The sequence below is a fragment of the Clupea harengus genome, chromosome 4 (genome assembly GCF_900700415.2).
Source record: "Clupea harengus chromosome 4, Ch_v2.0.2, whole genome shotgun sequence".
NCBI lineage: Eukaryota > Metazoa > Chordata > Actinopteri > Clupeiformes > Clupeidae > Clupea > Clupea harengus.
The window spans coordinates 24,176,384-24,203,372 of record NC_045155.1 but is presented as its reverse complement, the minus strand read 5'-3'; the positions used below and the strand labels follow the sequence as shown (position 1 = coordinate 24,203,372).

The window sequence follows — 26,989 nt, the reverse complement described above, 5'->3', positions numbered from 1 at the left end:
TCTTTCAAGTAACATAATTCAGTACAGGACAGAGAGAATGATGTCGTATGCCCCCTAGTGTCTTTCTGACCTGGAAATGAACGAGTCACTCCTAGGAACTATACATGGCCAAGGTTTTCGCTCGGACAATAAATGCGTTGCACACGGAAGTACAGAGGTTGCCATTTAGGAGCAAAACAGTTTACTCCACGAAGTCCATTATTTCCGTAGTTTCTCTCGGTATTTTAAACATAGACGATCTATTTTGCATGTGACATCACGAAAAAGTATTGACAAGTGCATTCACCATCTACTTGTACTAATCTGCGTTTGCTGGCAATTCGGCGTGGCTGATTTTGTGAGCTTGTTATAATGAACGTTGACACATCGCAGCCCGTGACCACTGGAGGAACAGCATCGAATTCGTCTACATCGAGCAACAGCAGCAACTGTATCACACTTACAAACAATGCAGCAGCAAACGTCAGCAGTATACCTTCTATCGGAACTAGTAATAGTAAGTTGTCGACCATCAGTTAGTAAAGCTATCCACATAGCTAGCTAACACGGTGGACTTGTTCTTAATGACTTTAACCGGGTTGTGTGACCAGTGATTTAAGTTCTCCAATATGTTGGTTCCCGGAGTATGGTTGATGTAAATTTGAACATAAATACTGCTTTTGAATCATAATCACTTTACTAACCTAGTTATGCCTGCGAGCCAGGTACATACAATTTGTATCCGTTGTTTTGTGCATATGCCAATAGTATGACATGGAGGAATGTCTTTGTAATTGAACAGCTCCTGTAACAATAGTACGGTGAATACGGTATTCAGAAAATGTGCTGCACATTTTTTTAAAGTTCAACATTAGCAGAGAGGCAGGATTAGCCAAGACTCTATTGGTGTCTGCAAGAGTGCATGACCTTAAAGCACATGTCAGTGCTGCATCAGCAGTTTTGCCTACCTCACTACATCAATTTACCTGCGCCCCTTTCAAACATGCTTACAGTTCCAACCTCTGCTGCCATGGCGACCCCATCCTCTGACGCATCGGTGTCAAACGGAGTGTACATGCCGGGTATCGCCAACGGAGACGTGAAGCCGGCCATTTCCACCACGCCCCTGGCCGACTTCCTGATGCAGTTGGAGGACTACACACCCACGGTAAGCCGTCACCTTGTGTGTGAGGTCCGGTCAGGGCCACAGGGGCCCATACCATCAGCAAGGAAATGTTTTTCATGTGGTTGTTTTGTTATTCTTGGCCATTGTTAGTTGTGCATCCCTCAGTTCTGTTCAGGGTAATAATATCAGGCTTCCAGAAGAGCATTTACATTTAGACTGGGTTGCTTGGAATTGGTACACACACATGCGGGTCATCTACTCATCATGCACTAATTCTTATGTACTGACTCACCCCACCCCCCGCCCAAAGCAATGTGACCGCAACACTAACCATAACCGCAACACTAACTGTGAACACAACACTAACCATGACAGCAACACTAACTGTGAACACAACACTAACTGTGAACACAACACTAACCATAACAGCAACACTAACCATGGCCGCAACACTAACTGTGAACACAACACGGTTGTGGAGCTCAGCCTTACTGTCCCTCTCTGACCTCCAGATCCCAGATGCAGTGACGGGTTACTACCTCAACCGCGCTGGATTTGAGGCCTCAGACCCTAGAATGTAAGTGTCCGTATTAAACTTGAATACGTTTGTCTAAACTTTGTTGTGCATATACATGAACTATAAAACTCGCTTTATTTTGCTTCGTACAGAATCCGTCTCGTCTCACTGGCTGCCCAGAAGTTCATCTCAGATATCGCTAACGATGCGCTCCAGCACTGCAAGATGAAGGGAACTGCTTCAGGAAGCTCCAGGAATAAGACTAAGGTCAGTGTAAGATGAAGGGAACTGCTTCAGGAATCTCCAGGAATAAGACTTAGGTCAGTGCAAGATGAAGGGAACTGCTTCAGGAATCTCCAGGAATAAGACTTAGGTCAGTGCAAGATGAAGGGAACTGCTTCAGGAAGCTCCAGGAATAAGACTAAGGTCGGACTAAGGTCAGACAAAAGCTCCCTTAAAGTCAGATGAATGATAGTCACTGTAGAGGGACAGTCATTGTGTCTTTAGACAAGCTGTGTGGTCCTGTGTGGTGCCCTGTGATGAATCTCTCTCTCTCTTTCTCTCTCTTCCTTTTCTCTCTCTTTTCCTTCTCTCTCTCTCTCTGTCCCTCTCTCTCTCTCTCTCTCCCCTGTCTGTCTCTCTCTGTCTCCCCTCTGTCTGTCTCTCTCTCTCTCTGTCTCTGTCTCTGTCTCTCTCTCCCTCTCTCTCTCTCTCTCTCTCTCTCTCTCTCTCCCCCCCCCTCTCTCTCTCTCACTCTCTGTCTGTCTCTCTCTGCCCCCCCCAGGATAAGAAATACACCCTGACCATGGAGGACCTGGCTCCTGCTCTGTCTGAGTATGGCATCAATGTGAAGAAGCCCCACTATTTCACATAGTCCCCTCACTGAGAGCTCCAACATGCACGCACGCACACACACACATTCGCGCGCACACACACACACACACACACGCACGCGCACACGTACACGTACACGCACTCGCACTCGCACTCGCACTCGCACAAATACATACACACACATACATACACACAGGATGTGGAGCTGTCTTGCATTTGTTCATTTAGCATTTTTTATATCCTTGTAGCATGTTGTCATTGTGTTCATTTATGCGTTTCTGATGTTTTATTGACCTCAATAAAATCTTCCAAAGTAAAGTAAGACTGTGTAGTCTTTAAAAGCAGGCCATTGGAATACTGAGCTTTTCATCAAAATCTCCTTGGCTTGCTAGCGTTTCAATCATTCTTATATTTTTATGATTTGAATGATAGGCAATCACTTAATAAGATCAGAAGGCAGGAAATTATAATTGCTTTGCCAGGTTAAAAGTACTAAACCATTAGACTGTTGTGATTAATACTCATTGCATTTTCACAAAGTCACCTCACTGAGAGCTCCAACACACACACACACAAATGCAAACGATTAGACTGTTGTGAGATATTCATTGCATTTTCTGACTGTTAAATATAGACAGAATGTTTGGAGGTTCAAAGTTAAAAAGTTTCAGTAATTCATTTTCTTCTTAAACCTTCATGTTCAAGACAAGCAAAAGCGTTTTTCAGATGAAACAGTGGTAGTTGTTTTTAAACTGACTACACCTGTCCAACTCTATGGGAGAGAGACTAAACCTGTACAACTCTATGGAAGACTACACCTGTCCAACTCTATGGGAGACTAAACCTGTCCAACTCTATGGGAGACTAAACCTGTCCAACTCTATGGGAGAGAGACTACACCTGTCCACCTCTATGGGAGAGAGACTACACCTGTCCAACTCTATGGAAGACTACACCTGTCCACCTCTATGGGAGAGAGACTACACCTGTCCAACTCTATGGAAGACTACACCTGTCCACCTCTATGGGAGAGAGACTACACCTGTCCAACTCTATGGAAGACTACACCTGTCCAACTCTATGGGAGACTAAACCTGTCCAACTCTATGGGAGAGAGACTACACCTGTCCAACTCTATGGAAGACTACACCTGTCCAACTCTATGGGAGAGAGACTACACCTGTCCAACTCTATGGGAGACTACACCTGTCCAACTCTATGGAAGACTACACCTGTCTAACTCTATGGAAGACTACACCTGTCTAACTCTATGGAAGACTACACCTGTCCACCTCTATTGGAGAGAGACTACACCTGTCCAACTCTATGGGAGACTAAACCTGTCCACCTCTATGGGAGACTACACCTGTCCACCTCTATGGGAGAGAGACTACACCTGTCCACCTCTATGGGAGAGAGACTACACCTGTCCAACTCTATGGGAGAGAGACTACACCTGTCCAACTCTATGGGAGAGAGACTACACCTGTCCAACTCTATGGGAGACTACACCTGTCCACCTCTATGGGAGAGAGACTACACCTGTCCAACTCTATGGGAGACTACACCTGTCCAACTCTATGGGAGACTACACCTGTCCAACTCTATGGGAGACAGGCCTCAGAGGGCTTGAACTCCAGATGGTGGTGACATCATTACATCATCATGTTTCTTTTTTCTATGTAAAATGCATATTTTATCCATACGGTTCCTAAGGTAAAGTCTGCGATTCTGATAACTTTTTGTCCAATTCGGCAAATTCCTGTTCACTGTCCTCTAGCTGTGTTTAGTGTTTGCGCAAAAAAACAAAACTCCAAAAACAGAGATAGTGGCTCAGACCGAGCCATAAACAATTTCAGGCAATCAACACTGTGCTTCTTCAGCACGGAAGGAAAGGGGTGTCATTTGATTGACTATTGAGCTTAAACATCAACCTTTCGCAAAATCGAGACTGAATCTTAGAATGTGCCTTGAAGGAAGAACTCTTTACCCTACAAGACAAAATGGAAGAAGAAGAGATCTTCAATTGTATAAGAAATCAACTGCTGACAAACCAAAACAACAGCTAGGACCACCATCTTCAAAAAGGAATTAAATTATGTTGTAATTTGCAATTAACCGCTGTAGACTGTAGAAGTATACTCGTGAGAGTGTGTGCAAACACAGCATTAGTGCAAACTCACAATTCGTTTGTTTTGTTATGAGGTCAGTGTATATTTTACATGGTTACAACCATTAACAAACTTGTAAGATTGCTTGACTGAACCGTTCTGCTATGTCAGAAGTGTATGCACTGTATCATGTACCGATTCTCGTTTTGAATTGGACAGCCAGTTTATTAAAATCCTCTCGTTTCCATTCCGACCGTTCTAGAGCTGCGACCCACGGGTGCACTACGTTGTTGTGGAATGGCCTAATTTATTTATTTATTTAATGTATTATTTGTAATTGTGGTTATAAAAGTTACTTACGTGTAATAGCAATTAATCTGCTACATAATTAAGTTCAAATGGGGGGTATCTAATCTATTTTCAACTCTAGTGTCGATTGTCCTATGTGAGCTTCCGTAGAAATGTACTCTGTCGGCACTTGTACTTTCCATTCGAAACGTTGACTCGAATCAACTGCACGCTGTACTGTTTATTAACTTTAACTTTAACATTTACGAGATTACGAGAACAACGTTTTAGATTTCAACATGAATGTCCAGCCATCGAATCCAAACAACCCAATTGTGTTTTTTGACGTCACCATCGGCGGGCAGGTAAGGAGTTCATTTTGTAGACTAAACTGAAAGGTGTCAGCTCGCAAAGTAAATCAAGCTAGCGTTGCTAGCTAACGCTGCCCCATGAATATTGTAGGAATCTTGTTAGCTAGTTTTCGCCTTTGATAGACAATAGTAACAAAAGTAAATGAGCTTGTGGGTTTCATCCGTTTATTTGAAGCAGTTTTGTTAATAATCGCAGGTCATCCAGTGTTTAACCAAGTTACATTAGTTTAAACGCTCCATCAGATTAAATGTACCCCCAATGAATGGATACATTAATTTAGCTAAGGATACATGACTTTAAATTCAATTATATCACAAGAGATCATGATTGTAACTTCTAGAATGTGCACGAATGTTTATGCTTAGTTTGTATTGTCATTGTGTGAAATATTTTGTTTCGGTTCAAAACGGCCCATTTCTGTAAAAAATCCCAAACGTTATCTCAAACTTTCCTGATGCATGGTAGGCATCTGATGTACCGCGTTCCTTTTTCCTTCACGCAAGAGCATCCATTCTATTACAGTGCAGGGTCCTCCATCCGGCGCTCAGCTGGTCTACTCATAGGGATGTAGGGTTTCGAGCAGAAGTAGTGTTGAAAGATATCAGTCCATTAGTTTACACAATTTAATCAAGAGTATCAGTTACTGCCATGTTTATCTGTCTGTAACAGGTTCAGGTTGCATCAGACTTAAAGTAACACTATGCAACTATTTGACACTTTTGAGGTATGGTTTTCGAGGCAACTAGTTTTGATACCATCCAAAAATTCATTTTGATAGCATATGGTCATGTGAAGGACGGTCTGTGTCTTTCCCACTAGCCATCCAGGATATGCCCTATGTAGTTCTGTGTACCGGGGTGGAATACCCTGCAGAAGCGGTAGAAAAGCTTTCACAGCATGACATTGCCAGCTATACTGACAAAAGATACCAGTTTGCTAGTTTTCGAACAGAACTCCGTATTGCTGCTTGAACATGAAACTGAAATGAAGCAGAACATTCTGTATTTTCTAACTTCAGATTTGTATGGTGAGAACGACTGTAATGTGAAATCTGGGCGAAAAGCATCCTTCTTGAAAATCCACTTTTGGATTGATGATAATGCAATTTTAGTCACCATCTATTGAAGATAGACAGTCCCGTTCGATTTTTATTTATTATTTTAAAAAGTAACTTACAAACATGCCTTTTTCTTCAAGACCAGAGATTATGCGATGTGAGTGCCATGCATGTAGATGCTGTGCATTGGTTTCACAGCCTGTTTTGTGAGTTATCAGTGAGTTGGTGATTCTGTTGTTGTGAGGCACCATCCTCCCCTGCCTCATGGGGGCGCTGAAGCCCAGTTAGCTGTGGAGTCTCTGAGGGTGCTGTAGGGTCTCTGAGGGTGCTGTAGGATGGTGACCAGCAGGTGTCACTACAGACACACTTTGCCTGTGACCTGTATGTCTCTCTCCTCCTCTCCACCTCCTCTGCTATTGTGTTTGAAACCCAAGAGAATAACCAGCCAGACTCTCCTGCCATACAGACACGCGTGTGCTAAAGAGTCTCCTGCCATACAGACACGCGTGTGCTAAAGAGTCTCCTGTCATACAGACACACGTGTGCTAAAGAGTCTCCTGCCATACAGACACGCGTGTGCTAAAGAGTCTCCTGTCATACAGACACGCGTGTGCTATAGAGTCTCCTGCCATACAGACACGCGTGTGCTAAAGACTCCTGTCATACAGACACGCGTGTGCTAAAGAGTCTCCTGCCATACAGACACGCGTGTGCTAAAGACTCCTGCCATACAGACACGCGTGTGCTAAAGAGTCTCCTGCCATACAGACACGCGTGTGATAAGGCAAATAGAACTTTAAAGTTTCAGGTGTTGCGTAGCAACCCATTACGTGCTGACGTTAAATGACCGGACTACTTGCAGAATGATATGAAAGACGTGAATTAGAAGCACAAAACCCGTTGCCAATGATCAGGTCATTACCTTTTCGCAGCAGTGAATATAAAGAAATTAAAGACCTGCAAACGTTGGGGTGGCCCATTCAAATCAACTGAACTTTTTTGAACATTCTGAAGAGCCGTATAATACGATACCCAGTAAAACATTTTAAGCACATGACCTGCAAGGACTGTCATGCCTACTTGTTGAGTAATCCTACTGAAAAATATGGACTGAAAAGTGTCTAGTGTAGCCATTTATTTGCAGATTCTGTTCCATTTTTCTAAATGATGGTCAAATATTAGTAGTTAAAGATGCACTTTTGAAGTGAAGGAGCTGTGGGAGCACAAGAACAGTGAGCGTCTAGCAGCGATTTTCATAGACAAATTAGCATATGTATGTATATATGTCTATGGCGATTATAACCTAACGATCGAGATTCTAAGTAACATGGAGACAAAACTTTTTTTGGTACTCCACGTAGATCATAAACCATTGAATATAAAAACGACTCAGTGAAATCGGTTTAGAAATGTAAACGCTAAAGTGCTTTTTATCCAGAAAAACCGCAGCTCCATCGTTTACTTGCGTGTGTTTACAGGCCAGTCTTCACCTCACCAATATGGCGGCGACGTTGGCACGTCGCAGCAACGGGCTGAAGCGGTCAATGGGGCGTATGTGTAATGGCCAACTTCTAAATTTTCTTATTTTAATATGTGGCCATATAAGAAAAAAAAATTCTCATCATTATTGCGTTAACATATGAACAAAAATTGAAAAGAAAGTTTTAACACTTGATTTATCTTCTGAAGGTACATTAAAGAACCACTGAAAGCCACATAAGCACTGGACTAAATGCCACTACATGCACTTTGTTTTAATCTTATTATTTAAAGATTCAATGGAAATGTTTAGTACAAAGTAGGCCTATACTGGCCACTATTGCTTAGGCCAATAGCCTATTGAGGCAGTATTGTTTCTGCACCTTAGTGTTCTTAAGGGTCATTAAATAAATGATCATACTGTAAAGCCTGTCTGTGGACACATTTCGCCACCGCTGAAGTGTCCTCTTTTTCACAAACTCAAATCTGGTCACCATACGTATAATAAACCGTGATATATACCGTAACCGTGATATAAAATTACAAATACCGTGATAGAAGATTTTGGCCATATCGCCCACCGCTAATTGGACGAATGTTCATGATGTGACTGTGAGCTGAGCAGTGATTGGACGAATGTTCATGATGTGGCTGTGAACTGAGCAGTGATTGGATGAATGTTCATGATGTGGCTGTGAGCTGAGTAGTGATTGGACGAATGTTCATGATGTGGCTGTCAGCTGTATGTTTGCCTTTTTTATTATGATTGTCCTTAAACTGTACAAACTGTCTTATGCCAACACTGTGATGTTTGTCTGGGGTGGGGGTTACCATGTTACCATGTTTGTCAAGTTTGATAGTGTCCTGGATCTCATGTAGAGTATGACTGGGCAAAGATGTCTATTTTTAGATGGAGGGATAAAGGATCATTTGATAGACCTTCATCTCCTGAAGGGAGCACAGATGCTATGGCTGGAAGCAGAACCAGGAAATGAATATGTCCGAGTCCGAGTGCTGCTCTCCCTTTTGGGAATATTGCCACCCTGATGATAGTAGGGCTTAGGAGTGGGCGATATACCGGTTTGATAGTAAAAACCGGTATTGTGCCACGCCATGATATGGATTTTGCAATACATTTACATTTAGTCATTTAGCAGACGCTTTTGTCCAAAGCGACGTACAAGGGAGAGAACAGTCAAGCTAAGAGCAATAAAAAAGCATGGTGTAACAATAAATACTACTTTACATGAGAATTAGAAAAACAACAACCTAGAAAAGAGGAAAAAGAAGTGCAGGAATGTAACTGCTGAAGTGCAAGTTAAGCGCTAGTCAGGTGCCAGTTAGGAGGGGAGGTGCTCTCTGAAGAGTTGGGTCTTCAAAAGCTTCTTGAAGGTAGAGAGGGACGCCCCTGCTCTGGTAGTACTAGGCAGTTCGTTCCACCAACGTGGAACTACAAATGAAAATAGTCTGGATTGCCGTGCTTGCACGGACGGCAGTGCCAAACGACGCTCACTAGACGAGCGCAGCGTCCTGGGTGTAACATTTGCCCTTACAAGAGCATTTAGGTAGGTGGGAGCAGAACCAGTAAGCACTCTGTAGGCAAGCATAAGTGACTTGAACTTAATGCGAGCAGCTACTGGCAGCCAGTGGAGCTCGATGAGTAGCGGGGTGACGTGTGCCCTTTTCGGTTGGTTGAACACCAGACGCGCCGCCGCGTTCTGGATCATCTGTAGTGGTTTCACCACGCAAGCCGGCAGGCCCGTTAGGAGGGCGTTGCAGTAGTCAAGGCGGGAGCTCACCAAGGTTTGCACCAGCAGCTGGGTGGCATACTGGGTTAGGTACGGCCTGATTTTGCGGATGTTGTATAGCGCAAAGCGGCACGACCTGGAGACAGAGGCGATGTGGGCCGTGAAGGTCAGTTGGTCATCAATAATGACCCCGAGGTTTCTTGCTGTTTTGGATGGAGCAAGAGATAAAGAGTCAGTATTGATCTTGATGTTGTGGTGGATGACCTGTTTGGCTGGGAAGACCATCAGTTCCGTATATACCGTGTTCCGTGGATACCGCGATTTATTCATAATTCATAATTCATAAATTCGAATTTGGCATTTATATTGTTTTGTTCCAAATTTCAACTGAGTGATAGTACTAAGTAGCTACATCTTTTTTTATTTTAATCTAACCTTTCTTAGTTCTTACGAAAAAAAGAATGTATGTTAATATGTTGACCTATTTTTATGAGCGGACGGTGCATGAATTTGTTGCGCGCATGTAGTGCTAGCAGCAAACAAGCGTGCAGGCAGCTGAAGTTAGTAGGCAGGCTACGTACTAAAATATATATACATATATAGCTTATTATAAGTGCATACGTGAACAATCGAGAATGAGCGAACACGCAAAAAGTGATGTTGCTCAAGAGCAGGATGATGACGAATTGGTTAAAAAGAAAGTCGTTTGGAACTGGTTTGGGTTAAAAAGCTCCGACCTCAACCAAATAAGAATAATAGACAGTTGTGTCGCCGTGTTGTTTTAGCCAAAGGTGTACCAGCAACCTGTTAAATCACCATTCAATTGGCAGCTTGCACATTGTCTACTGGTTGTTTATCATATTTCATATCATCATTCTTAACCCACATAGGTAAGGTACACAGTTGGCAGCTGCTAGCTTGTGATGAACTCGTGTTAATACGTGTGAATATGAACTCTTTCATACGAAGTTGCACAGGCACCCTGAGGGTTTCTACCTTTCCCATTATAATTTTATGATTAAATCGAGGAGACTATAACATCAGTTAGATAACTAGCTATCATTTCATGCAAATGTAACTCTTCCATTTAAATCGTTTATGCTAAGGTTATTAAAAGTTTCCTTAGCTAGCACAGCAATTCGACAACCATAACCAGGAAACACAACTTTAGCTGCAAAGTTTAATTTCTCAAAATCAGCTCACCATTAAAGAGCAGTCTTTGGTTCAAAGTGATTACAACCACTTGTGTGGTGTTAAATGGCTTCACATAGATATAAACAATCATAAGAAAAATTATGGGAAATCGACAGAGCAAGGGCTCACTCTGATATCAATGAGAGTTAGCGAATATTGCTCATGCTAATATTTAGTCTCCGCTCTTCGTCCAAAGCCAAATCTATTCTTGAGGTTCCAACATTTTTCAAAAGCAATTTGGCTTTGAAGGTGAGTATTCGATCGAGTTATCTTCTGTCCCGTTGTTTGAAGCATACCCTTAGCTCCGGCATTGGTCTCCCATTATTTAACTTTTCACGTTTCGATTGAAAGTCCAGTTTCAGGCTCTCGCGCACGCCCCCTTCATTGAGACAGAGGTAATGTTTGCCTCCCCTCAGTGCTTTTTCACTGCTATGCGGGTTTATGTCAGATCAGCAAGACTAAATAGGTTCTACACATACGTGAAATACATTACCTATTCTATGGATAGAAAGGACATATAATACAAGTGTCCACAAATACTACAGTGGTGACAAACAACGAGAAAGCAAAAGGCATGCTCTCAACCCAGTTAGTGAGGGATTGCACAATCTGAGATGAGACGCTGCTCGTCGCTGCCTCACCTCGCATGTCTCCTCTCTGTTTGAACAGGACGCGCAAATTCAGCGATTTTTGATTATAAAAATGCTTGAAATGATTGGAATCATACAGAAATTACATTTGTAGCACATCAGTAGATACATATTTATTTTATCATTATTTGATTTTTACTTTTCATGATGACATATTTTGTCTTAACTAATGTCATTTAGCTAAGAAGGGCTATTAAAATGTGATTCAGATTTTTTTTCGTCATATATCGTGATATCATATCGATATCGTCTGGACAGTGGAAAATATCGTGATATGAATTTTAGCTCATATCGCCCAGCCCTAGTAGGGCTGAACGATTAATTGCATTTGCGATTTAATCGCGATATGATAGAACGCGATTTTCTAACCGCAACGTTCGCGATTAAAAACGTGATCTTAAAAAAAAAAAAGAAGATGGTACATTTTGCACACAGTGTTTAAAAAGTGCATGCCTTGTGTTTATTCTTACAATGACTTTGTAAGAATACTTACTTAAATGCACAGTGGCAAAGCCACCGATTTGTTGTTCTTGATTCTGTAATGAGCAGTTAAATACAAATTTTAATTGTGGGAAATAATATTTTACCCTAAATGTATCTAATATTGTGTTGGTCATATTGAAATCATTCATTACGATTTGTTGGGTAAAAAATTAGGATAAAATAAAAAAATTGCATATTAAATCGCAATCGCAATATTGTGGGGAAAAATCGCAATTAGATTATTTCCCCAAATCGTTCAGCCCTAGATGATAGGTGGTGTGTCGCTCAATCACTGACACGAAAACCATCAAGCGACCAAATAACTCATTAAAATCACCTGTACCATCGTCATCATCTTTATTGCATCCAATAATAATAATAATAATCACAACCACCATCACCACCATCACCATCATCATCATCATCAGTCACTCTACCCCAAGACTACCCTCTGTCATCCTCCATGAAACACAACCAAGTGGGATCTTTAAAGTCTAACTTCACATTTTTACAACCAATAGCAACATTAACCTTTTAATCCTTAAGAGAGTTGATTGCGCATCAAGCACTCATTTGCTCCTAGTAGTCCACAATCTGATACAATCTGACACCGTGACTGGTGTGGAGCAGCAGTATACTCTGGTGTGTCTAGCACAGGAGTGTGTGTAGCAGCAGTATACTCTGGTGTTTGTGGCACAGGTGTTTGGAGCAGCAGTATACTCTGGTGTGTGTGTAGCACAGGTGTGTGGAGCAGCAGTATACTCTGGTGTGTGGAGCACAGGTGTGTGTGTAGCACAGGTGTGAGTAACAGCAGTATATGTACTCTGGTGTGTGTAGCACAGGTCTGTGGAGCAGCAGTATACTCTGGTGTGTGGAGCACAAGTGTGTGTGGAGCACAGGTGTGTGTGGAGCACAGGTGTGTGTAACAGCAGTATATGTACTCTGGTGTGTGTAGCACAGGTCTGTGGAGCAGCAGTATACTCTGGGGATCTGACTTGTGACTGATGTGTGTAACACCGGTGTGTGTGGCACAGGTGTGTTTACCACAGGTGTGTGTAGCACAGGAGTGTGTCAGAGTCGTGTGTGTGAGAGCTGTGTGTGTGAGAGCTGTGTGTGTCAGAGCCGTGTGTGTGAGAGAGCTGTGTGTGTGAGAGCCGTGTGTGTGTGAGAGCCGTGTGTGTGTGAGAGCAGTGTGTGTGTGAGAGCCGTGTGTGTGTCAGAGCCGTGTGTGTGTCAGAGCCGTGTGTGTGTCAGAGCCGTGTGTGTGAGAGAGTCGTGTGTGTGTCAGAATCGTGTGTGTGTCAGAATCGTGTGTGTGTCAGAGTCGTGTGTGTGTGTGTCAGTCGTGTGTGTGTCAGAGCCGTGTGTGTGTCAGAGCCGTGTGTGTGTGTCAGAGTCTTGTGTGTGTGTCAGTCGTGTGTGTGTCAGAGCCGTGTGTGTGTCAGAATCGTGTGTGTGTGAGAGTCGTGTGTCGGCCCCTCAGAGTAGAAGCAAAGGTTTCAGTTTTCTTCCTGATGGAGCCTGCAGCTCCTGGGGCAGTTTGTGCGGCAGGGGGCCGTTGCCACGGCAACTCAAGTGTCTGCAGATCCTCCAGTCACAGAAGGCGTCACAGATGCACAGGTGGGTGCTGGTGCCCGTCTCGCGCCCACCCTCGCTCCAGAAGACCACTCCCACCAGCAGGCTGTTGGCGCAGCTGACCCACAGCGTGTTGACGCTGGCGTAGGCTGGCACGTCCAGCCGCAGCAGCTCGCTGCTCAGGTGAGCCAGCAGGTAGGGGCCCCAGTGCTGGGCGAGGAGCAGCGCGCCGCTGAGGAGGAGCGGAGGCCGCCGCCGCACCTCCTCCCCCACCTCCACGGAGATGCTGATGGGCAGGTCTCTGGGGGGCGACACGGGTCCGTGTCGCTCCGTCTCCACAGACAGGCGGTCGGCCTGGCGCGCCCAGCGCCAGACGTCAGGGAGGCGCCACCCCAGCGCCAGGCTGATGCCCACGAGCAGCGTCAGGCAGAAGAGGCTGACCTGGCGCGACGCCTGCACCTCACACACCAGCGCCAGCGTGCCCGGCTCCGCCTCCAGCTCGACCGCAAACACAGACGGGTCGGTGTGCCAGGCGGAGTGCAGCCCAGCCAGAACCCACAGTCCCAGCACGGCGCCGGCCCGACTCGCGGCGCCTCCGGTCCAGGGGATCCTCCGCCGGGCCACGGCTGCGTAGTCCAGGGCCCCCAGCGCCAGCACCGGCAGCGGCAGGGCGGAGTAGACGGCAGAGGCGTGCGTGAGCAGGAAGGCCACAGACGAGGCGCGGTGCCCGTCCAGCAGCCAGGTGCCCGCCAGTGCGCCCGCCAGCAGGAAGTCGGCCAGGCACAGCGACAGGAAGCAGAAGCCCATGATGGAGTGTGAGAGGCTGCCCAGCGCGAAGGACGTCATGAAGGAGTTGAGCAGGACCTTGGTCAGCAGCAGGTACAGGTACTGCAGCGTGTGCTCCGCCCTCTCCTCATCAGGCCCCGCCCACTGCTGCATGATCGCCAACAGGCTGTGGTTGCCCAGCAACATGGCTGTCGGCTCGTCTCACTGTAGAAGATCAAGGGAACAGCAAAGGCAGATGGGTCATTTGACATGAATAGAGAACAACATGGCGTCTAGCAGCAACAGCAGCAACATGTCATAATGAGGTGGTGGAGTTAGTGTGTGTGAGTACACTCTCTATGGTGTAGAGTAGGGTGGGGGTTAGTGTGTGTGTGTGTGTGTGTGTGTGTGTGTGTGTGGGGGGGGTTAGTGTGCTTGTGTGTGTGTGTGTGGGGGGGGGGAGTTAGTGTGTGTGAGTACACTCTCTATGGTGTAGAGTAGGGTGGGGGTTAGTGTGTTTGTGTGTGTGTGTGTGGGGGGGGGTTAGTGTGTTTGTGTGTGTGTGTGTGGGGGGGTTAGTGTGCTTGTGTGTGTGTGTGTGGGGGGGGGGAGTTAGTGTGTGTGAGTACACTCTCTATGGTGTAGAGTAGGGTGGGGGTTAGTGTGTTTGTGTGTGTGTGTGTGTGTGTGTGTGTGGGGGGGGGGGGGGGTTAGTGTGTTTGTGTGTGTGTGTGTGTGGGGGGGGTTAGTGTGTGTGTGTGTGTGTGTGTGTGTGTGGGGGGGGGGGGGGGGTTAGTGTGTGTGAGTACACTCTCTATGGTGCAGAGTAGGGTGGGGGTTAGTGTGTGTGTGTGTGTGTGTGGGGGGGGGGGGTTAGTGTGTTTGTGTGTGTGTGTGTGTGGGGGGGGGGGGTTAGTGTGTGTGTGTGTGTGGGGGGGGGGGGGGGTTAGTGTGTGTGAGTACACTCTATGGTGCAGAGTAGGGTGGGGGTTAGTGTGTGTGTGTGTGGGGGGGGTTAGTTTGTGTGAGTACACTCTCTATGGTGTAGGGTGGGGGTTAGTGTGTGTGTGTGTGTGTGTGTGTGTGGGGGGGGGGTTAGTTTGTGTGAGTACACTCTCTATGGTGTAGAGTAGGGGTGGGGGTTAGTGTGTGTGTGTGTGTGTGTGTGTGGGGGGGGGGTTAGTTTGTGTGAGTACACTCTCTATGGTGTAGAGTAGGGGTGGGGGTTAGTGTGTGTGTGTGTGTGTGGGGGGGGTTAGTGTGCCCACCCCAGCCCCCGCCTAGGCCCCGCGTCGCTATGCCTGCTGGGTTAATGTGTAACCCTCTATGGTGCCCAGGCCATGAGCCGTGTGTGTGTGTGTGTGTGTGTGTGTGTGTGTGTGTGTGTGTGTGTGTGTGGCCATGAGCCCAGCCCTGTCAGCAGCTGCAGGATGAACCTACCTGGGCTCATCCTCAGGGTTTCAGCTCATTTGGAACTCTTCTACTGGGCTTCAGGTCATTTGGAACTGTTCTACTTGAATCAAAATGTGATAACAAGTGACTACTACGACTTTATTGTAAGGGTGACCCTTGACCTTTATGTTGGTCTGACCAAGACTTTAAAAGTGAGCTGTGTGTGTGTGTGTGTGGCCATGAGCCCTGTGTGTGTGTGTGTGTGTGTGTGTGTGTGTGTGGCCATGAGCCCTGTGTGTGTGTGTGTGTGGACCAAGGACCAAGACTTTAAAAGTATTCGTGCAGGCAGGCATGTTCCTAAGAGCGAGGAAGGACAACATGTTCACTTATGGCTTATCAGTAAATGCATGGTGAAAACGACCTTTGCAGTACAAAGGGTATTTTGTTGAGAGGCCAATGATTGTTCTGTTATGACATCACATCCCCTCAATGAAAACAGCAATAAAGGGAGACGGAACCACCAGAGAAGGATCAGAGAAGCTGACGATGGAATGCTGAGATGCAGTAATGAGATGAGTGATGGTTAACATTTCCTGGATAGTTAACATTTCCTGGATAAATAAGTATTGAGTAACTTTGGATGAACACATCTGCTAAATGAATACGAAAAAGCTCAAACTAATATATATAAGTTGAAAGAAAATGTCTAAGACCAATGAACATAAATCGGCAAAATCTAAAAGTAATAAAAAGAGAATGGAAACCTTTGAAAAAAAGACCATATTATCAGATAGAAGTTTAGGCCCCAACTGTGAAGAGGGGTTAGTTAACTTCTCTGCTGCTGAACATGGCACATGAGTATTGGGTATATTTCTACTGATGATGTTGGAGAAGAAAGACTGTCTTGCTTTGCATATTTCAGTATTATACTGTATGTGTGGAGCATCTCACACACACACACACACACACACACACACACACACACACACTCTGTATGTGTGAAGCATTTCTTTATGCATTAAGAGTCTGTGTTTGCGCCCTTTTCCTTCCGTCTTCTTCCGCTCTCTTTTTGAAGAGTTTCAGTTGGACTTGGTGTCCATGGTGACGTTATGTTCTGTCTTAACTTTTACTGGAGCAATTTCAATTTTTCAGTAAATGATCTACAGTCTTACAGTTGACTCAAGGTCCTTGAAAGATTGTTTATGACTCTTTTTTTTTTTATCCGTCATAGATCTGTTGTAAAGGTGGGTTATACACTTAAATATAGATAACGAGAAATGATTAGATAAGGCAGAGGATGTGTCCATCCTTGATGGTTTGTGAACTTTGTGAACTTTCACTTTGTGATGCCAAAGTTCAGGCTATGAGCAAGAGCAAGAGCAACAGTTGGCCACTGCACATGCTCCATCAGGCTGATGCTGTCCAGAACTGCCTTTAGTTCCTCAGCAGAACTGGTTTCTGGAATATCCAAACTATATAAACTATATAAAATCAAACTTCAGCTGAGAGTTTTGGACCCTTGTGTATATAGTTGCTAACAAAATATGAGGAGAACCCTTAGTGAGATCACACAGACATTCACATGATGAGGAGAACCCTTAGTGAGATCACATAAGTATTCAAATGATGTAAAGTATCATATTGGTCATCATTTGGTTATGTGACGTATCACCAAATATATTAACTCCTCAAAAAAAGTTCGGAAACGTTATTTCAGTCGATTATTCCTCCCCTTTAATAATACCAATTGGTATTGTATTTTATATAGTTGGAAAGCCTGATTAGTCACCTTTACAACGAGGTACAACTTGTAAGGATCGTGCATTCGTGAAATGAGCAACACAGCTAACCGTGTGGGTAGCGGACCAAAAAAATTAGCCAAAATCCCCTGCAATATTCTTCGTGTGTGTGTGTGTGTGTGTGTGTGTGTGTGTGTGTGTGTGTGTGTGTGTGTGTGTGTGTGTGTGTGTGTGTGTGTGTGTGTGTGTGTGTGTGTGTGTGTGTGTGTGTGTGTGTGTGTGTGTGTGTGTGTGAGCTCGGCTCAGCAATACCAAAGTCACCTCTTCACGCAAGAGCTGGCGCTCAACAGGGTTTCCACTATGGATGTAACTTGACAGGAGTTCCATCAGAGTCACACACAGACCAGAGCTTCACATCAGACACACTCACACACAGACCAGAGCTTCACATCAGACACACTCACACTCAAACACAGACCAGAGCTTCACATCAGACACACTCACACTCAAACACAGACCAGAGCTTCACATCACACACACTCACACACACACACTCGTCCCTCTTTAATGAAATGGCCTTGATTTCTGATTCCAAAATGGACACTCTGTAGTAGCTCAGAGGTGTGCCCACAGCGGCCGCTTTAAGGATCTTCTGTTAGATGTTATTTATTTAACGATTGATTTCTGTACACAATATTGTTCATTTACAGCGCATGGGGTCATCGCTGTAAGATGTGTAGATTCAGAACAGTCTCACACAGACCAGAGCTTCACATCAGACACACACACACACACACACTCACACTCACACACAGACCAGAGCTTCACATCAGACACACACACACACACACACACACACACACACACACACACACACACACACACTCACAGACCAGAGCTTCACATCAGACACACACACACACTCACAGACCAGAGCTTCACTTCAGACACACACACTCACTCACACTCACACACACACAGACCAGAGCTTCACATCAGACCCACACACACACACACACACACGCACACACGCACACACACACACTCACAGACCAGAGCTTCACATCAGACACACATACACACACACACACACACACACACACACACACTCACAGACCAGAGCTTCACATCAGACACACACACACACACACACACACACTCTCACAGACCAGAGCTTCACATCAGACACACACACACACACACACACACACACACACACACACACACACACACACACACACACTCACAGACCAGAGCTTCACATCAGACACACACACACACACACTCACAGACCAGAGCTTCACATCAGACACACACACACACTCACACTCACACACAGACCAGAGCTTCACATCAGACACAGACACGCACACACTGTAAGATGTGTGGATTCAGATTCAGAACAGTCACGGGCACATTTCACTTTTCCTCTGGCTCGGCCGTTTGACAACAGAAACCCAGGACCCCCTGTCCATTGGTCCTTACCTTTCAGATATGACTCAGTCTTGGGTCTCCGTGGCGCCCAGGGGTCATGTGGCCCCCCAGAGAGGACAAACTGAGGTCGGTGGGCTGGAGATGATCCAGAGGCTTTGCCTTCTAATGCAAGATCACATCCATGTGGTGCTGCCCTAATACAGGGAGAAACTGAAGTCAGTATGATGTCTAAAGATAACCACAGTGATTCAAAAGTGTGTGTGTGGTGGAGGGTGAATACACAGTGTTCCACAGATAACCAACAAACCAATCAAAACCAACACATGCCATCATGGTCTGTTAACATTATGTGACGTGTTAGTGTAGTCGTCCAAGTGCTTTATTAGTTAATCAGCCTGTGTTCATCACAAAGAAACGTGAAACTAAGCAGTTACTAGCGTCAGCGCAGAGCCACGGTTGCGGCAGGCACGAGATGCTAAAGGCCACCTCAGTAGCAGGATGGAGAGATGCTAAAGGCAACCTCAGTAGGCAGGCACCAGATGCTAAAGGCACGAGATGCTAAAGGCAACCTCAGTAGCAGGTACGAGATGCTAAAGGCACCCTCAGTAGGCAGGCACGAGATGCTAAAGGCACGAGATGCTAAAGGCAACCTCAGTAGCAGGTACGAGATGCTAAAGGCACCCTCAGTAGGCAGGCACCAGATGCTAAAGGCACCCTCAGTAGGCAGGCACGAGATGCTAAAGGCAACCTCAGTAGCAGGATGGAGAGATGCTAAAGGGAACCTCAGTAGGCAGGCACCAGATGCTAAAGGCAACCTGAGTAGCAGGATGGAGAGATGCATACATTAGCACTGTACCATCAGTAACAGAAACCTGACCTGTAACACACTTCCACCACAAACCTAGCAGGGCAAAGAGCAAACATCTTCATGACGGAACGGAAGCAGAGTCAGTACTTTACCGTCATACAGGAGCTGAAGCAGGTGCCGGTGAGAGAACAACGACTGTCCTCCTGTGTGTGTGTGTCTGTGTGGATCTGCCTTGGAGTGAAAGTACCCAGGTGTGTGTGTGTCTGTGAGACTGCCAAGGTGTGCGTGTGTCTGTGTGGATCTGCCTTGGAGTAAGACTGCCCAGGTGTGTGTGTGTGTGTGTGAGACTGCCCAGGTGTGTGTGTGTGTGAGAGTGCCCAGGTGTGTGTGTGTGTCTGTGTGGATCTGCCTTGGAGTGAGAGTGCCCAGGTTGGTTTATTGTAAGTGTATGAATAGGGAAGCTCCTCCCACAGCCTTTTATGGTGAGCTAGGGGGTGGGTCTCACGTCTGTGTGTACCCTGCCCCTTTTGAAAAGGAAGTTATTTGAATACACACACACCTTAGCCTGAGGTTTTTCAAAACTGGTTTAACTAGACTGGTGCTGCCATGGCAAAAGGTGTCCGGGCGCCTAAAGTTTTTGTAGAAGAAGGTGAATTGTTGTCAGCCATCTATTTAGAATTTGACTGTCTCATTGTATCAGGGGATTTGCATGTAGATAATTCAATAACTATGCCAACGAACTACTCACACTAATTGACACTTTCCACTTAACACAACATGTACAGGGACCAACACACTCTCATGGCCATACACTTCACCTTGTCATTACAAAGGGTCTTAACATCACTATAGTTGTCAAGGATTTGGCATTGTCTGATCATTTCTGCATCTTCTTTGATGTATTTATGTCCCCACAAATTCAGAACAGTTGTGCGATGGTAGGAAAGAGAATCATAAATGATCACACTGGTGTTCTCTTTGAACAGGCACTTTCAAAAACCTTGAGTCAACCATCAGACTCAGTAGACGATTTAATGGATCATTTTAACTAAAGGAGATGGGTCCCCCCTTATGTGCCGTGGTTCTGCTTAAGATTCCCTCCTGACTAACAGGGAGTTTTTTTCTTGCCCCTGTTGCCATTGTGCTTGCACTAAGGGGGTTCAGGCTCTGGGCTCTGTAAAGCGCCTAGAGACAATTGTATTGTTATGGCGCTATATAAATAAATATATAATGTGTGTGTGTGTGTGTGTGTGTGTGTGTAGAAGTGGAGTTTTGCCTATGGCGTGACACTGGTACAGTGTGTGTAAGTGTATGTGTGTGTGTTTGAGTGAGTGAGTGTGTGTGTGTGTGTGTGTGTGTGTGTGTGTGTAGAAGTGAAGTTTTGCCTATGGCGTGACACTGGTACAGTGTGTGTCTGTATGTGTGTGTGTGTGTGTGTGTGTGTGTGTGTGTGTGTGTGTGTGTGTAGAAGTGGAGTTTTGCCTATGGCGTGACACTGGTACAGTGTGTGTGTGTGTGTGTGTGTGTGTGTGTGTGTGTGTAGAAGTGGAGTTTTGCCTATGGCGTGTGTGATGCCCTGGCTTTGCCGTGCCGTTAGGGGTTACGCCTCTTCCTCCCACTGCCTATGTGGTTCTCTAAAACACGAGGCGCTGTGGTTGCTATGTGTTCATGTCTCCTGTTCTTCTCCTGTGTGTGTGTGTGTGTGTGTGTGTGTGTGTTCTCAGCTAATGGCTGTGATGGGGATCACTTGTTTGGCCGTCCATGACCCATGTCACCATGCAACAAACTCCCCCCCCACTGGTGTACCTCTCTTTAGGCACACGTATGCACTCGCCACTCCCCCTGCTGGCAGACAAGCAGAACCACACCTAGAACCTGATCCACACCTAGAACCTGCACCACAACCTGAAGCTGCCCTGCGAGAATCGCCCTGTGTGGGCAGTGGCCGGGTTTCAGTCCGCCTCAGGTCTCCGATTTCATGCAAACAATACAAATACACATCCACCTTTACAAACGGCTTTAGGGAAGGCAATGTAAACCTGTCTCTTGGAATGTGCCTGGCTGACGCCCTGTGGAACTCCTTAGGTGGAGGTCAGAGAGGAGCACCGAGTCTCTCCCCTCTGAGGGCATGAGGACCGCGGGCTGGGATGGGCTGGGATGGGCTGGCATGAGCTGATGGTCACCCCACAAGGGCTCTCACTGCCGTGTCCTGCCAGGTCTCTGGTCCCCACGCGTCTCTGCTGGTGACGGCCACTCCTCACTCTTCTGGTGTGTTGCTAAGGAGTGTTGCTAAGGAGTGTCGCTAAGGAGTGTTGCTAAGGAGTTACCTTATAGTGAGCTGAGTCGACGCCTGTCCCACAGGCCACTCGGTGTTCCGTCCCCACAGCGTTCCGTTCCTAGTGACCGTGTTCCGCGCCAGCCTTAGGCTAGTGTTCCAGTGTTCTTGTGTTCTTGTATTCCATGCTCATCTGCGGTGTTCCCAACTCATCAGAGTGTCTCTGCTCCGGTCCCCTACTGCTAAGTCCTGTGTGTGGGTGTGTGTGTGTGTGTGTGTGTATGTATGTATGGGGGGTGTGTTCTGATGATGAATCTGAGGAACAAATGACTCTTTTCAGGCGCTCTGACCCCCCCCCCCCCCCCCCCCCTCCTGCCCCCTCGTACCACACACACCAGTGACAGTTACAACTCCGTCACTCGCTCACACACACACACACACACACACCAGTGACAGTAACAGCTCTGTCACTCACTCTTCATTATGCTCAGCTAAGGCCCACATTCATCAGCCCACACACACCCACACTCATAAATACAAACCTTATATATTGTGTGTGTGTGTGTTAGGGATGCCGTGGCACAGTGGCCCCGCGGTTCGGTATGCATCACGGTTTCTGGGCCACAGTAACGATACGGTTTCAGTGTCCTTTATGTTTAAGAAAAAAATGTATCTTCCCTTAAAACAATAGACTATTTATTTATTACACTTTAAACAATAGACTATTTATTTATCACCCTTTAAACTATAGACTATTTATTTTTCACCCTTTAAACAATAGACTATTTATTTAGCCTCTAGACCAGGGGTTCTCAAACTTTTGCAAGCTGGGCCCCCCCAAAGCTGGTTAGGGGTAGTTGGGGCCCCCCCAGCGCGCGGCCCGCCGCCACCACCCTCAACTACACCACCATATATAGATAGATAGATAGATAGATAGCATATTGTTATTGATAGGCCTGACATGTCAATGTTAGGCTATTGTTAGGCCCATACAGACAATTATTATAACTATTTATTATTATTATTATTATTATTATTATTATTGTTATTATTATTATCAGTAATAGTAGGCCTATTAGTAGGCTATTCATTATTATCACCATCATTATGTTATTATTATTATAATTAATGATTATCGACCAATTATTATTATTGTATTATTATCATAATAATAATAATTAGTGTTATTATTGCTATCATTTGGATACTGTTATTATTATGGGCTTCTTGTGATCTTTACAAAAAAAATCCTACAGGTCTGTCAATGTGAGACATGAGCCTGCTTTGCACTGCAAAGGTTCTCAAATCTTGGGGCAATGTTTGACAAACATATCCTCAGGTCATCCTCGATCTGTGCGCGGTTGCGGTATTTAGTTTTGAGCGCAGTCAGTCTTGAAAAGCCTGCCTGGCACAAATATGTCGACGCGAAAAGGAGGAGCATTTTTAAGGCTATGTCGCAAAGCTGATCATTGCTATCCAGAATGACGAAATAGGGGAGATGCTTAAGTCTACTGTCACTCTTCAGCTGCTCTTTCATGTCTATTGACAGCTCGTCTGCTGAGCAGAGAAATGGATCCCGAACTTAGGCGAATGAACGGTAGTCCTCTTTGAAATAGGACCCAAACTGATTTCTGATATTCGGCGTGATACAATGTCATTTGATATAAGTATTGCGCTAAGTTTAGCTCCTATTCTACACGTCTTGCGCGGCCGGCAAAATCAGTGTTTTGGCAATTGTATGGGGTTGGCCAAGCTTAACAATTCTATGACCAACTACATAAGATGCCTCCAGACACTGCTTGGAGATGGTGGTTCGTTGTTGCTGGAGGCCATCACGTTCATGTTTAAAGAAGTCCACAGGCTTCTCTTTCTGACTTACGAATCAGAAACGCGTCCATAGTTGTGTTTGTTTGCTGATACAGTGTGTGTGAAGTTAATAAAGTTCTAATTTCAACGTCGTGTTCTTGTATGTGTGGTTGTGAACGACACGAATAATGGATAAGGCTGTGCTAGGCAATGATTCCTAACAAAACTAACTGTACACAATGTAGACAGGGACAGCACAAAATAGTATTCAAGTGCTGGTGTTTTATTTGTTGCAACACGGTGGATGATACAAAAATGTAAAGGTAGGTGTTAAGGAGAAAAGGGCTAGCTGCAGTTGGAAGAAGGTAGCTAGCTAGGCTAGCTCTCGGGGCTACGAGCTTTTTCAAAAGACTGTGGAGCAAATTACTCCTTAGAATAGGCTACGAATAGACCTACTGCAAGCGCAGTAAGGTATTACTAAGGAAGGAGTGAGTCTTTAAAAAGACTGTTTATAAAGCAATGAATATCTGAATGATACAGGAAACAAGAGAAATTGAACAAACTCTGCAGTGTCGTCTCAGGGTGAGCGCTTACCTATGCCTGCGGGGTTTTTTTTATACTCGGAAACTTAGGTGCAACTCGCGTTAAATTATGATAAAACTCCGTTTTGATTGGTGGATCAGGAGCAAAACCGTATTTGATTTGTTTGGGTCAGTCCAGCCCCTTGCATTTCGCCACTGAGGGAGCTTTCACTAACCAGTGACAGGTCGGTGGTAGTTTTTTTTTTTCTCCGTCTGTGACATTGCGCCCCCCCTGGAGAGTGTTCGCGCCCCCCACTTTGAGAACCACTGCTCTAGACTAATGAAACTTTCTCTTCAGAAAAAAGCAGCATGACTGACTAGGCACATTCACTCACACACACACACACACATTGACTGACTAGGCCTTGTCTCTGTCTCTACTACAGTGAGGGAGCGTTCACTTGCTCTGGACGTCCGACTACCTGTGGAGAGAGCTAGACAGGGTGTATCTGTGGAGAGAGATAGACAGGGTGTATCTGTGGAGAGAGATAGACAGGGTGTCTATCTGTGGAGAGAGCTAGACAGGGTGTCTATCACTACTTACACACGCACACACATCAGTCCATACACACATACTCACACACACACACACACACACACACACAGACTACTATGATGGACATAGGCATTGCTTTATTGGTAGGACCAACGATGTGCCCATGAGATGGAAATAAAGATGAACTTCAAGAACTGAACTGAACACACACACACACACACACACACACACACACACCCACACCCCAGCCTTACGCCTGTGATCCGGTGCTTCATATCCGTCCGGGCAGAGTCAAGAGAACTGAACTGTACTGAACACACACACACACACACACACACACACACCACCCCCAGCCTTACGCCTGTGATCCGGTGCTTCATATCCGTCCGGCCAGAGTCACAAGAACTGAACTGTACTGAACACACACACACACACACACACACACACACACACACACACACACCACCCCCCAGCCTTACGCCTGTGATCCGGTGCTTCATATCCGTCCGGCCAGAGTCACAAGAACTGAACTGTACTGAACACACACACACTGAACTGGCTTCATATCCGTCCGGCCAGAGCACAATAACTTTACGCCTGTGATCAGGTGCTTCACAGAGCTGATCATGCAGATGGGGGTCACACGCAGATGGGGGTCACACTCAGAGGCTGAACCTTCATCTTGTTTTTCAGGATATCGGAAGATTGAAGATTGAGTTGTTTGCAGATGTTGTTCCAAAAACGGCAGAGAACTTTCGGTATGCAGGTTTTGCACAGACACACACGTACACACACACACACACACACACACGTACACACACAAATACAGTGGTAGTTGTTTTTGGTGTGCTATTGGATCTGGCCTATGGTCATATGGCTCTGATGACACCTAAGACATTCCTCTGGATTTGATTTGTGTTTTTTTCCCTCTTGCAGGCAGTTTTGCACGGGAGAGTTCAGGTAATGAAGGATTTAATGTTTAATGATTATTAAACTGTTTCTTTTAGATCCATCCTGTTAGTGTCTAGTGATGTATTATGCATGGGAGACCTGCCTGTAGTATGCATGGGAGACCTGCCTGTAGTATGCATGGGAGACCTGCCTGTATTATGCATGGGAGACCTGCCTGTAGTATGCATGGGAGACGGTTTGAACTAACCGCATTATATTCTCCTATATTCACACGCGTGTGTATTCACATGTTTATATTATATTCTATATTCACACGCGTGTGTATTCACATGTTTATATTATATTCTATATTCACACGTGTGTGTATTCACATGTTTATATTATTATATATTCACACGCGTGTGTATTCACACGTTTATATTATATTCACACGCGTGTGTATTCATATGTTTATATTATATTCTATATTCACACGCTTGTGTATTCACATGTTTATATTATATTCTATATTCACACGTTTATATTATATTCACACGCGTGTGTATTCACATGTTTATATTATATTCTATATTCACACGCGTGTGTGTTCACATGTTTGATCGGAGAACAAAAACACATCAAGGACTTAAAGGGCGTAAATCGCTCAAGCATCACCATGCTACTAGAATGTGTGTCTGTGTCTGTCTGAAAGGTTTTTTTTTCTTCTTCTCAGGAAAGATGGTGTCCCCGTCGGTTTCAAAGGCTGCACGTTCCACAGGTGTGTGTGTGTGTGTGTGTGTGTGCGCGTGTGTTTATATGAGTGTTTGTGTGTTTTATATATATACGTTAGTGTGTGTGTGTGTGTGTGTTTATATGTGTGTGTCTGTGTGTGGTGTCCGCACATGTAAATTGTGTGTGTGTCCGCACATGTAAGTTGTGTGTAGTGCCATGTTGACAGAGCTGCTGTTTCCTGACAGGGTGATAAAGGACTTCATGATCCAGGGAGGAGACTTTGTTAATGTGAGTAAAGCCTACAAACTGACCCTGTGTGTGTGTGTGTGTGTGTGTGTGTGTGTGTGTGTGTGTGTGTGTGTGTGTGTGTGTGTGTGTGTGTGTGTGTGTGTGGTATTAGTTTTCAGCAGAGCTCATATCCGACCCGTCCCCCCCCCCCAGGTTTGGGCTTTAAGGAAGCTCATCTTTCACTCCGCAGTGTGTGTGTGTGTGTGTGATGAGCAGGTTTGGGCTTTAAGGAAGCTCATCTTTCACTCCGCAGTGTGTGTGTGTCACTTCGCAGTGTTCATGAAGGCATACCCATCTCTCCTTCACACTTTGGTTCCCACGCTTTCTCAAGCATTAGGCAGCTACACTTTGGTCATTTACACAAAGATC

The 26,989-nt window shown here is 45.4% G+C and overlaps 2 protein-coding genes and 1 long non-coding RNA gene across 3 annotated transcripts; 2 read left to right on the top strand and 1 right to left on the bottom strand.

The window, feature by feature from the left end:
• The first annotated feature begins 122 nt into the window (after positions 1-122).
• Positions 123-2,774, top strand: LOC105902208 (TAF10 RNA polymerase II, TATA box binding protein (TBP)-associated factor). The gene is made up of 5 exons (XM_012829749.3): positions 123-496; positions 993-1,147; positions 1,618-1,682; positions 1,775-1,889; positions 2,407-2,774. The coding sequence occupies exons 1-5, from the start codon at positions 352-354 to the stop codon at positions 2,494-2,496; spliced, it is 570 nt and encodes a 189-aa protein (XP_012685203.1). The 5' UTR covers positions 123-351; the 3' UTR covers positions 2,497-2,774.
• Positions 2,775-5,006: 2,232 nt separating this feature from the next.
• LOC122132854 (peptidyl-prolyl cis-trans isomerase H-like) lies at positions 5,007-26,903 on the top strand. The gene is made up of 6 exons (XM_042707536.1): positions 5,007-5,220; positions 25,403-25,467; positions 25,646-25,669; positions 26,334-26,378; positions 26,578-26,620; positions 26,895-26,903. The coding sequence occupies exons 1-6, from the start codon at positions 5,155-5,157 to the stop codon at positions 26,901-26,903; spliced, it is 252 nt and encodes an 83-aa protein (XP_042563470.1). The 5' UTR covers positions 5,007-5,154.
• On the bottom strand, positions 14,300-19,821 carry LOC116220343. The gene is made up of 3 exons (XR_004163593.1): positions 19,704-19,821; positions 18,795-18,937; positions 14,300-14,403 (listed from the first exon to the last, which is right to left on the bottom strand). It is a non-coding gene; the product is annotated as an uncharacterized LOC116220343 (long non-coding RNA).
• Positions 26,904-26,989: the final 86 nt, after the last annotated feature.